Source organism: Pistacia vera, unplaced genomic scaffold (genome assembly GCF_008641045.1).
Source record: "Pistacia vera cultivar Batoury unplaced genomic scaffold, PisVer_v2 Contig323, whole genome shotgun sequence".
Lineage (NCBI taxonomy): Eukaryota > Viridiplantae > Streptophyta > Magnoliopsida > Sapindales > Anacardiaceae > Pistacia > Pistacia vera.
Window position 1 is genome coordinate 1,093,184 of NW_022196139.1, and position 12,437 is coordinate 1,105,620.

General features: G+C 35.7%; 1 protein-coding gene across 1 annotated transcript; it reads left to right on the forward strand.

The window, feature by feature from the left end:
- Positions 1-6,105: 6,105 nt before the first annotated feature.
- On the forward strand, positions 6,106-6,813 carry LOC116137403. Its single transcript, XM_031423091.1, has one exon. The coding sequence runs from the start codon at positions 6,251-6,253 to the stop codon at positions 6,710-6,712; it is 462 nt and encodes a 153-aa protein (XP_031278951.1). The 5' UTR covers positions 6,106-6,250; the 3' UTR covers positions 6,713-6,813.
- The last annotated feature ends 5,624 nt before the right edge of the window (positions 6,814-12,437 follow it).

Sequence of the window (12,437 nt, forward strand, 5' to 3'; positions counted from 1 at the left end):
TAGTAGTAAGGATGGCAGCTGAAAGTAGCTTTGTGCAACTAGCAATTCCAAAGTTTGATGGACACTATGATCATCGGTGTATACTCATAGAGAATTTTCTACGCTCAAACAAACATTGGAGCTTGATAAAGCAAGGGATCCCTATAGCAGAAGCATGGACATAACTCACTGAAGGATAATAGAAGGTGATTGACGATGCAAAACTAAAGGATTTGAAGACTAAGAATTATCTCTTCCAAGCCATTGATCGATCAATCTTGGAGACCATTCTGAACAAGGATACAACAAAAAGCATTTGGAACTCTTTGAAGCAGAAGTACCAAGGGACTACACGGATGCAGTGTGCACAACGACAAGCTCTTCAAAAGGAATTTGAGGTGCTCAAAATTAAGGTAGGGAAATCTGTGAATGGGTACTTTGCTAAAACCCTTACTATAGCCAACAAGATAAGGGTTCATGGTGAGAAGATGGAGGATGTTGTGGTCATTGAAAAGATTCTAAGATCTATGACTCCTAAATTTGACTATGTTGTGTGATCTATTAAGGAGTTTAATGATCTAGACACCTTATGCATTGATGTGCTACAAAGCAGTCTTCTAGTGCATGAACAACGCATGAATGGCCATGTTGTGGAAGAACAAGCATTGAAGGTTATTTATGAAGATCAGTCAAGAGAAAGAGTACGAGGTCATGGCGGATTTAGAGGAAGACGACGAGGTAGAGGTAGAGGTAGACAAAGCTTTGACAATTCTACCATTGAGTGCTACAATTGTCATAAGCTTGGAAATTTTCAATATGAATGTCCAAACAAGGAGACAAAGACAAAGGCAGACTATGCAGAAACTAGTGAAGAAATGTTGTTAATGGCATATGTGGATGTCAAGGAAGCTAGTAAAGAGCAGTTATGGTTTTTTGACTTAGGTTGCAGCAACCATATGTGTGGCAAGAATAAGCTTTTCTCCAAGCTTGATGAAAGTTTCAACCCTTCTGTAAAGTTAGGAGACAATTCAAGCATGATTGTGATAGGAAAAGGAAATATACGAATACTAGTGAATGGAATTGTGCAGGTCATCACTAAGGTGTTTTATGTCCCGAGATTGAAGAATAATTTGCTAAGTGTGGGACAACTACAAGAGAAGGGGCTTACAATTCTCATACAACGTGGGAAATGTAAGATTTATCATCCTGAGAGAGGATTAATCATGGTAACTGCAATGTCCTCAAACAGAATGTTCATCTTACCTACTCAGAAACATCTAAAAGAAGAAATATGCTTTTCTTCCCTTACAGAGGATCAAGCTCGGCTTTGGCACTTTAGATATGGACATTTAAGCTCTAATGGCTTGAAAACTCTTCAGCAGAAAAGAATGGTGACTGGACTGCCATAATTTCAAGCTCTTTCGAAGTTGTGTGAAGACTGTTTGGTAGGAAAACAATGAAGATATCCATTTCCAAAATAGAGCACATGGAAGGCTTCTCAAATTCTTGAACTAGTGCATGCCTACATCTATGGCCCAATCAACCCCACTTTATATAGCAAGAAAAGGTACCTGATCACTTTCATTGATGATTTTAGCCGCAAAACTTGGGTTTTTCTTAGTAGAGAAGTCAGAAGCTTTCATCACTTTCAAGAATTATAAGAGTCGTGTTGAGAAAGAAACTGGTTCATATATAAGATGCCTTTGCATTGATAGTGAAGGTGAATTCACATCACACGAGTTCACAAATTTTTGCAAGGAAAATGGCATACATAGAAAATTGACGGCAATATGCTCTACAACAGAATGGTATTGTAGAGAGAAAGAACCAAACTATTATAAATATGGTTCGAAGCATGCTTTCAGGAAGAAAAATTCCAAAAACTTTATGGCCTAAAGCAGTCAATTGGGTTGTCTATGTTCTAAATAGAAGTCCAACTATGGCAGTAAAAAACATGACTCCAGAAGAAGCTTGGAGTGGATCTAAACCATTAGTTGATCACTTCAGGGTGTTTGGCTACATATCACATGTTCATATTCTTGATAGTAAAAAGACTAAGCTTGATGACAAGAGTGTGAGATGTGTTCTACTTGGAGTTAGTGAGGAGCTAAAGGCATATAGATTATATGATCTAGTCTCTCAGAAGATAATAGTAAGTAGAGATGTGAAGTTTGAAGAAGAAAACAGTCGGGACAAGAGTCATGATGAAGCCATTATAGCTGATTTGGACTGGGGAGAAAATGACAAAGAAGCGGTCCTAATTGATATCAATAGAGGAAACAGAGGAAACATCGAAGCTGATCACCATGACAATATAACAACTAATGTACGGCTGCGTGTTTGGTTTAATATTTTTATCCCTATTCTAGATCCTATTTTTTAAATAGCGTTTGTAAATTATTCTCAAAATATTACTCTATTTTTTTATTACATTTTAACCTCATAGGGTTATTAATTTCACTAAATACCCCCTAAAAAAAAAGTTTAAAATTAACAAAAACACCCCCATCAACCCACTTGTCAGATTTCCGGCAACCACCGTCGGTGATAGCCGGAATCTGTACAACGGCCAAACTTCCGATCAGAATGGCCGGAAGTTCACCGCTGTGGTCTTTTCCGGCCAGATCCACCACGGATCTGGCCGGAAAACTGGCCAGATCTGGCGTCCGCGACGGCCAAAGAAATGGTCGTCGTTTGGCCTTTTCCCGCCGTCGACGGCCAAACAAACCGTATGATCTGGCCTTTTCCCGGCCAGATCCACCATGGATCTAGCCGGAAGGCCATAACGACCGTGTTACGGCACAGATCCGACAAGTCTGTGCCGTAACGAAATTTCCAGCCAGATTCCGGCGGTGTGTGGCCGGAACTGACAACTGCAATGCAGAGATGGTGGGTGTTTTTGTCATTTTACATGTTAGGGTCTTTAGTTAAATTAGTAAACCTAAGGCCTTTTTTATAAATTTTTTAAATTTTACTTCGTAATACTCCCCATAACCAATCCCCATACTATCCCTAAAATCCTAGACCAAATCCTAAACCAACGCACCCTACATTACGAATTTGTGATATGATCATGTTGCAGTTTTTGTTTTTGTCTCTCTTCTTCCTGAAAAAAATTACCATGTTTTAATAACTGGTCGATGGTTGTAATCGATGACGTCCATTCAGCATGAAAATTAAAAAAATAAATAAATAAACCCTTCCTTCCACATCTACTTCGCCCATCATTTCTTTCCCGAACTCTTCATCATCTTCAATCCATTAATCCATTTTTTGATGAAATCCCCAAATCGATCAATCAAATCTCTTCCACACAATCCCCAAATTAGCATCAGTTTCTTCAATCAACCCACAAATATTACCCCAAATCAATTTCTTTCTCGTTTCATTTAATGGCAGACCAACTTTCGTGAAGCATCACTATATGTTTAAAAGATTTACAGAAGTTTTCCCACCCAAATAAATGTTTAAATACATTTTTCCACTCCAACATTTTAAAATATTATTTTTAGCTACTCAAATTTTATATTCCAGTCACAAATAGATACTTATAAGAGGGCAACTCAGTCAGGATCATTAATAGTTCTTTAAAGAGGATGGGGGAATGAAAGACGATGAAGTCTTGTTTGGATTTGATTTTGAGATTTCAGATTGATCGGAAATTAATTTGGTGAAGGGTAGCAACTAAGCAAACCCTAATCGGCTCAACTTACACGAGAGCATATTGACAGGGTCAACGGAGATAGAAGGCTATTAGGGGTTAATTGTGTAGTTGATCCTAAAGTCAGATAGAGAAGTTGGTATGGGAATCCAATGGATACCAAACAGATTAGGAGTCAAATTAACGGAGTATAAATTGGGTAAAATGATTAGAAGGTTCATTTGGTAATTTAATAAGCCATATGTTGGTAGGAAAAAGTGTCATAGAACAATTATACTGGGATACATCAATTTTTCAATTTAGTAAATATAAAGATATAGGAAAAAAATATATTTAATTGCTTGTTTGTAGGAGCATTATTTCTGAGTTTAGATAGATGTCCTTCATGCCGAACAACCCTGACTCTTATTTTCTTTTCCTTTTCCTATACTTAATAATACCAATAAATTGAATATTTCCATATCATTTTTATAATATTAAGAGATTTTTTGTTTTGTTTTTTTTTTCTTATCCTTAAAATAAAATAAATCATAATTTGATCTGCCACCGGTGCCAAAATAAACCTTTCTTGGTCAGGCACCTAAATATGTAGGCCGTTGGTAGATCACAGCTAATCACGCCAGATTGTTTTGCTATAGCAATACCTTTAAAGTGTTGGGCCCCTTTGTTATATTATTTTTTTGCCCTATCCTACCCAAACTGCATATTTTTTCTGCTCTATTCCCAAATCATCAATCCTACTAATCAACTATTTTTAAACCCCCTGGTTTGTTAATTTAACTAACACAAACCCCCACAAAAAGTTTTATAAATTAACAAAACACCCCCATCCATTTATATTGCTAGATTCCGACCACCAATGCTAAGCAAGTGGTCAAACAAAAAAATTGTGCATAATGGCGCCTATCGGCTAGATCTAGCTAGTAGTGCACTGAGCTTACCTTTTCAGCAATCCACCATGGCTCGATAGCTGGAACAAGATATATCTATTTCCGGCCAGATCCACCACCAAAGTATCTGGTTGTTTGACGGCCAATCTATCCTATGATATGTTAGAAAGGCCTCCATCAACAGCCCATCTCTAGATACCAGCCGGGGGGGGCCGGCCGTTCGTTCTTGACGCGCATTCACGTCAGATTATCCACGCTCCCGCAGTGTGCCAAAATCGTGCAATTGGTGGTTGAGGTGTTTTTTGTGTATTTATAAACTTTTTTATATGGTGGGTGTTGGCTTCAAATTAACAAACCTATGGTTGTTTTGTTAATTCAAATTCTACGCTTGTAATAAAACCAGACTTAACTTTTTCAAAAATATTACTCCAAAAACTAATAAACACACACGCCGTTACTGTTTTGATTTGTTTTTAAGTAGTTTGTTATTGATTTGTTTGTATACTTATGTGTATAGGGACCGTGGCTAGTTAGTTTGATCTATTCTTTAGTCATTTGTACCACGCTTTTACGGATATTGTTAAATGTGGGTTGCATTCAATTATGTTTTAGGTTAAAAATGCTTTGTAGGCTATTAGACTAGGCAAGTTGTTATATAATTTAACAGATATGTCTGGAAATGCTGTGCTGCCTCTTACCATGCGTGTCGAAGAAACGAAGTAGAGAAACTTGGTACCGGAGCACATTAGCTAACACTGCAGTTCAACCTGGTGCTATGAATGAGAATAGAATCTTCAGATGGAAGCAGCTTTCTGTTTTCTTTATTTAAGTATTTGAGTTTTATAACCATTGCCAGGTAACTCCAAATATTTTGCAAATTGTAACAAATATAGCGATATGTTGGACCTTACATAAAGTACTGATTTTTTGGAAGGTGGTTGGAACTTGGAAAACACTGCAGGATTGAACCATCCTTTCACCAATTCTTTTATGATTTAACCTTTGAAATATATTTGATGATTATTTTTTATCCTTTGAACAGATATGAAATTAGAATTCATGTCCATTCTTAATATATTGTTGGAAGCTGAACTTGTGACAAATACTTGTTCTATAAAAACAAGCCAACCTTAAATTTTTAGTGGATCTCAAACAAATGATTTGGCTAGATGGGCCTTCTGTACAAGTATATTTCCAGTACCCAATTCTGCAAACTTCTATACTTAATGCTTATCGTAGAAATGTGCTAATTTGCCTGCTAAAATCACTTAGTTATATATTGGAAGAAAAAATAATTTAATGGAACAATTATTCAATATAATTAGATCATGGGCTGATTATCATACAGAGAAGAGCACAATATTTTTTTCATGTTTATAAATTAAAAGGAAAATTTCATCTCATGTATGATGTATGAATCTTTAATTCTGTAAGTCTTTGTAAATATATTAATTTCATGAGCATCCTATCATAATAATGAGAAAATATTACTTATAGCATATACAAACAATCGATGTCATGTTAGCAAATGTTTTAGAAAAAAATAAAAATAAAAATCAATGATCTTTTTAACTGTTAAACTCCAAACCCTAACTAATACAATTGACAAGTCTTTCCCTCTCTTGTTGTTTCATACAACTTCAATCTTCTTATCAGCATCAAAACTTCAATTTTCCCAAAAAAAAAAGAACTAACAAACCCATTTCTCCAAGACCTTAAAATGGCTCTAAGAATCAATTTTTTGCCCCCAAACACCATCCCAAAGTCTCAAAACTTCCAGCCCCAATTGGCCAAACCCAAAATCCAGATGCTATGCACCAAGAACAACCTCAGTGATGCGGAGCTGGCATCAGATTTGGCAACAGAAGTGGCAAAGATGAACACCCATTTGGTACAAAAAGAAGAAGCCATGAAGAAAAGCAAAGAATTGCTGTTCACTGAGTTTTGCCAGTACTTGGGTCTGAAAGAAGAGGATGCGAGGAAGAAATGGAGGAAAATTAAGGAAGAGGAGAAGTGGGATTTGGTTGAAGGGTTTGTTAGTGAATGGAGTGTGAATTTTCATCCTTTATCTGCAAGGTCGGTGAAGGAACTGCTTCAAGAGTATTTGCATCAAGTTGAAGAAAAGCCATTTACAAGTTCTGGTAATGTTTTTAAGAGAATTTTAGGGTTTTCAGAAGATTAGGGTTTGGAGAGTATTATATTTTATATGAGGATTAATGAGTTTACAATTGGATTGATGTCATGTCAACTATTCTATCTAATAATAATAATTACATTACTGAATTTGTGATACGATCATGTTGCAGCTTTTGTTTTTGTCTCTGTCTTCCTGATAAAAGATTACCAATGTTTTAATAACTGGTCGATGGGTTGAATCGATGACGTCATTCAGCATGAAAATTAAAAAAATAAATAAATAAACCCTTCCTTCCGCATCTACTTCACCCTTCTTTCCTTCAGCACTCATTCTTTCTCTCACACACACAAAAACACAAATACAAGAGAGCTTCGAACTCTTCATCATCTTCAATCACATTAATCAATTTCTTTGATGAAATCTACAAATCGATTAATCAAATCTCTTCCACCAAATCCACAAATTAGTCAATCAGTTTCTTCAATCAAACCCACAAATCGATTACCCCAAATCAATTTCTTCATCGTTCTTAACACCCAAAACACAAATAGATTTCTTCAATCAAACCGAAGATGTATTGATTGAACACTTAGATACCATCTATCAATTCCACAACCAACAAAAAAAAAATATTAACGTTGGGTAGGCTGCAGAGATCTGACTAGCCAGAGAGTGCAGGCGACTGGCCAGAATTGGTCGCAGCAAGGCCCTCCGCCGGCTGACTAGCTTTGGCCGCCGAAACACCTTTACTGATGAGGGCCAAAGAAAGAAGATAGACAAGAGGAGGAGAGAAGAAGAGAGAGGAGGGAAAGACGAAAGAATGATGCAAGAAGAAGATTGAGATGAGATTGACCGCGAAATGAGATTTGAAGGATGCGAATGAGATTGAATGCGAAATGAAGATTGAAAGAATGATGCAAGCAAATTGAAATGATATTGAATGCGTATGCGAAATGAAGATTGAAGATTCGAATACAAAATTGCAAATGCGAATATGGGTTTTTTTAATTGAAAAATGTTATACTTACAAAGACCTATACAAATAGGGTTACAAAGTGACATTATCCAGAAGAAAAAACAAAGAAAAAACGGAAAAAGAAAGAGAGAGAAATTATGAAAATTAAGGGTGGGGATTGTCTTTGTATGTCCTCTTTGTATGTGTCTTTGTAAAACTAGCATTACTCTTTTTTATTTGGGGTTTACTATTAGAATTGGGGAAGGGAAATAAGAGTTCATCTGATTTTGGGTTAAAACTGGTTGGATTAGTGGTTCGCTACAGTAACCCCAGTCCAACCGCAGGTCAAACTGGGTGAACCGTTATCCTCGATTTTTCACCTTGACCGTCCCGGCTCAGTGGCCAGTTCTTGTTCCAACCGATTAAACTGGTCAAGCCAACCCGGGTTTTAAAACATTGAAAATTACTTGTTATTAAAAGATATATAACTAAAAATAAATCAATTTCATTAATAAGCAAGACCAAATTTTGAAGATCATAATGTTTTAAAGAGTTCACAACTTTTTCCCACCCAAATAATGTTTTAATAACATTTTTTCATCCACAAACTTTTAAAATATTATTTTACTACTCAAATTTATATTCCAGCAGCAAACAGACTATAGAGAGCAAACTCAGTCTAGGATATTGGGGTTTTTGAAGAGGAGATGCCGATGAGTCTTTTGGATTGGATTTTAAAGGTTAGGATTGATCAGAATTTGACTTGGGAGGGGCAACTATGCAAACCCTAATCGTTCAATTGCCGGCGATTGACAGGGTCAGCCGGAGTAGAGCTTGAGGGGTTTTGGTGAGTGATAATCAGGGAAGAGAATGGTGGTGATATGGCATCGCAATGATACCAGAATTAGAGATGGAGTATAAATTTGGGTAATAAAATGATATTTTAAAAGTTTGTGGGTGAGAAATTGTCATTAAGCCATTATTTGGGTGGAAAAAGTCGTTTACTTTATTTTAAATGATATAGGACAAAAAAATATATTTAATTTGTTGTTTGGAGGAGAATTTAGATAGATGTCTCTTCATGCGAACCAACCCTAATCTTATTTTCTTTTCCTTTTCCTATACTTAAATACAAATAAAATTGAATATTTCCTCTTCATTTTTATAATGATTTAAAAGTTTTTTTTTTTTNGAGCATATTATATAAGTGCTTATAAATCATGCATATATGACATAATATTCAAAAATCACATACAAGGGTGAATCATCAATTTTTTTTTTTTTTAAAAACATGATTCAAAAACTGACAGTTTAACCCAGATCTAGAATTTCTTCAACAACCCATCAGAATGGCACGTCCGATGCCACTCTTGTGTAGGTATCACTTTCATACTATAAAACACTCAAATTTTTTTGACATATATATAAAAGAAACCATTAATCCCAAGGAATGTCATACAATCATAAATGAGAAGTACTTTCTTTGACTTCCAAGACTCACTATTTCATACTTCCTATAAAATATTACTCAATACGGAATACACTTCCTCCCAAGTTACCTTAAATTCCAACACTTTTTAAACACAAACCAATCAATTTTCCAAAGGTATTCCAAATAAGTGCGTAATGTATTACCCAGCAAGCATTTCAATTAAAACGCAACCCAAGCACAATTCCCACCTACTGCCCAGCCAAATGCAAGTATATATATACACACATAGACTTCCAGCAACCATTTCAATAAATAAAAAGACAGCCGAGACATGCAAGCCAGGACTGCCCCATTATCACCCAAAAACAAGTCAGATTATTGCATAACAAGACACCCAATTTTCCAGTTTTCCACCAATGTTTTTGGCTAAGATCAACCAACATGCAAGCTTCTCTTTTTGTTCAGCTGACACATGCAATTCAAATTAGCATAAAGTATTGGATAAGTTCCTATGGAGTTTCATTTTAAACTCGTTTAAAATAATTCCACCCATGATGAAGGGACGTGAGAAGTGGAAACTGCAAAGGCAGTTTCTCACGAACCGCTCCCATATAAAAGGAAAACTTTTTCTTTTAGAAGAAGTTACTCATTGTCACTCTCAAAAAAATACACAAAGAAAAATACGCTCTCTCTCTCTAGAATTTGGAAAACAGAAATACACTTCGTGGTTTTCTTCAAAATTAAATTTGTTGCTTCAAAGAAAAGGAAAAAAGATATTTATACTGTGTTAATTCATTGTAGTTCATTTATATACAAATGTGATTGCAATGGTGACTATGATCTTGGGATTATGTTAGGATATATGTTATTCTATGTTATTTCCAACATTGGTATCAGAGCCGTGGTTCATATAGTTTTAAATTCATACTGTTAATGTTGAAGCATGTTATTGGTTTATCAAATGCAGTTCTGATTTTTTCAAATTTTGTACGTAAAAAATTGTCTTTCTGATAATGATAATTAGACTATTAAATTCCTTATGAAATTATGAAGAAAATGGTTTTTGAATCATAAAAAATGGAGTTAAAATGACTTAGATATGCCTCTTTGAAGTTTCGGGTTTCGTATGGGTTAATTTCCGGGTCGGGTACCCAGTTATAGACCCGAACAAAGGTTGAAGACGACAAGAACCGACATGTCGTTTTTGAACCAACCTTATGAATGACATGTCGTTTTTCCTGTTTTACTTCTTTTTGAAAAAAAAAATTCAAATCAGCGTGGTTGCTGCGACTTGAACCCAAGTCTCCATGGTTGAAGCCCAATTCCCTAACCACGGGGCTAATTTTGTTTTGTGTTAACTATATTCACAAACCCAATATATTCCTATCCGGCCCAACCCATAACCAAAATATGGGTCAAGTTGACCTGTGGACCCGACCCATATGACCAAACGGGTTAGTCAAACTCGGTAATTAGTCAAACCCGACCCATAAGATCAAACGGGTCAGTCAAACGCGGTCAACGGCTGACCCGTAAGACCAAACGGGTCAGTCAAACTCGGTCAACACCCGACCCGTAAAGTCAAACAAGTCAGACGGGTCAAACTCGGGTTGGTACTTTAGGGCGTGTGGAAGCTCCCTGTCGGTGCTTGAAGGCGCGTGGCCGCTTCTAGGCGGCGCGTGGAAGCTCCTACAGATGCGTAAGGGCGCGTGAAATATTCTAAATTTTTTTTTCTTTTGCTGTAAAGAATAAAAATAAATGCATACTTGGTATATTGTTATGAGTCTAATTTTGTTATTGAACCATAAACAAGTATATATATTATTTATCAAATATAGTCAACCTTTATTTGATAAATAAATAGTTTTTTTTTTTTTTTGTATTTGTTACAGAAAAATGTTACGTTATAGACGTGCAATGGTTGCTAGAACACCCGCTCAAAGGGAAAGGGTTATGAACATGATTAGAACTCTACAAACTCACACATTGATTTTAAGAGACACAGAGGTTGAGTTGGTGCAACTCGTAAATCATTTCATTCATGTGAATGAAAAGATTCAGGAAATTGTCTGGATAGGGGGATTAAAGGAAGATGAGTCGAAATTCCAAGTTCTAAGAGAGACTCTTGGTTACCCTAATCTCGTTGGTCTCCTTGATATGGTTTGGACCAAGCTGAAAGTTCATAACTTTAAAGATGACAATAAAAATTATAGACGTTTGGTCAACAACTATATCAAGGAGTACATAGATTGGGGTGCAAAAAGGACAGCTGGGGCATCTATAGGAGTCTCCACTCGTAAAGGACATCACAAGAAACTGGGAGTTCCCCTACCTAGGGTTAATTACAAGTTAGATAAAGACCTTAGGATAAGGATTATCAGATCCTTCCCAGTTTTAGGAATGTGGCTGTACACTTAATTTTTTTTTTTTTTTTTTTTTTTTGTTGTTTTGGAATTTGTTTGTTTTAATTTTATTACAAGTTGAATTCTATTTACATAATGTAATTAATTTTGTTTATTAAAATTTAAAATTTTATGTGAATTGATGTTGATTTATATTTATATAATTGTGTCTAAATATATTTTTAGAATTGCAATTAATTATATCTATGATAATTGGAAATTGGAAATTTTGGATGATGATTGTTGACATTGTTAACTTTTGATTCCAAATCTAATATACAATTATTATTGGTATAATTAATTAAATGAATATGTATGTTTCGAGCATTGAATAACATGCATTATCCAACGTGTAATTTTGTTTAGAACTGGCATCTGCATCTAAGAACATTGTCGCCGAACTTAACAAAGGAGAAAAATTTAACAGCGACAATTATGAGATATAGAGCATGAAAACCCAATATGTTTTGGAAGAACAAGAGGTTCTTAAAGCCCTTACTACAACCATGGAAGAGCCTGAAGAAGGAGTCACGGCTCAACATAGACGAGACCGTGCAGCTTATGACATATGGAAGAAGAAGAATTTCACTGCTCGCATAACTTTGTTGAACAACATGGACAATGATATAATGAAAAAGTACCGGGATTACGAATTAGCAAAGGACATGCGGTCTGCACTTGCTACAAAGTTTGGCGGTACGTCCATTACCAAACTCCGGTCACTCACTATCAAATGTGACACATATAAAAAGAAGCATGAACATACTATGAGATTACATTTACGACATTTGTCAAACATGATAAGTGAGTTGAGAGATGCAGGTCATGTCTTAACTGATGAACAATAGGTTCAAGCTGTCATAAGATCATTGCCTCAAAATTGGGAACATATGAAAATATACCTTACCCACAATGAGGGCATCAGAAATTTAGAAGATGCCATACATCATTTGGAACTGGAAGAAGATCGCCTTAATGCGA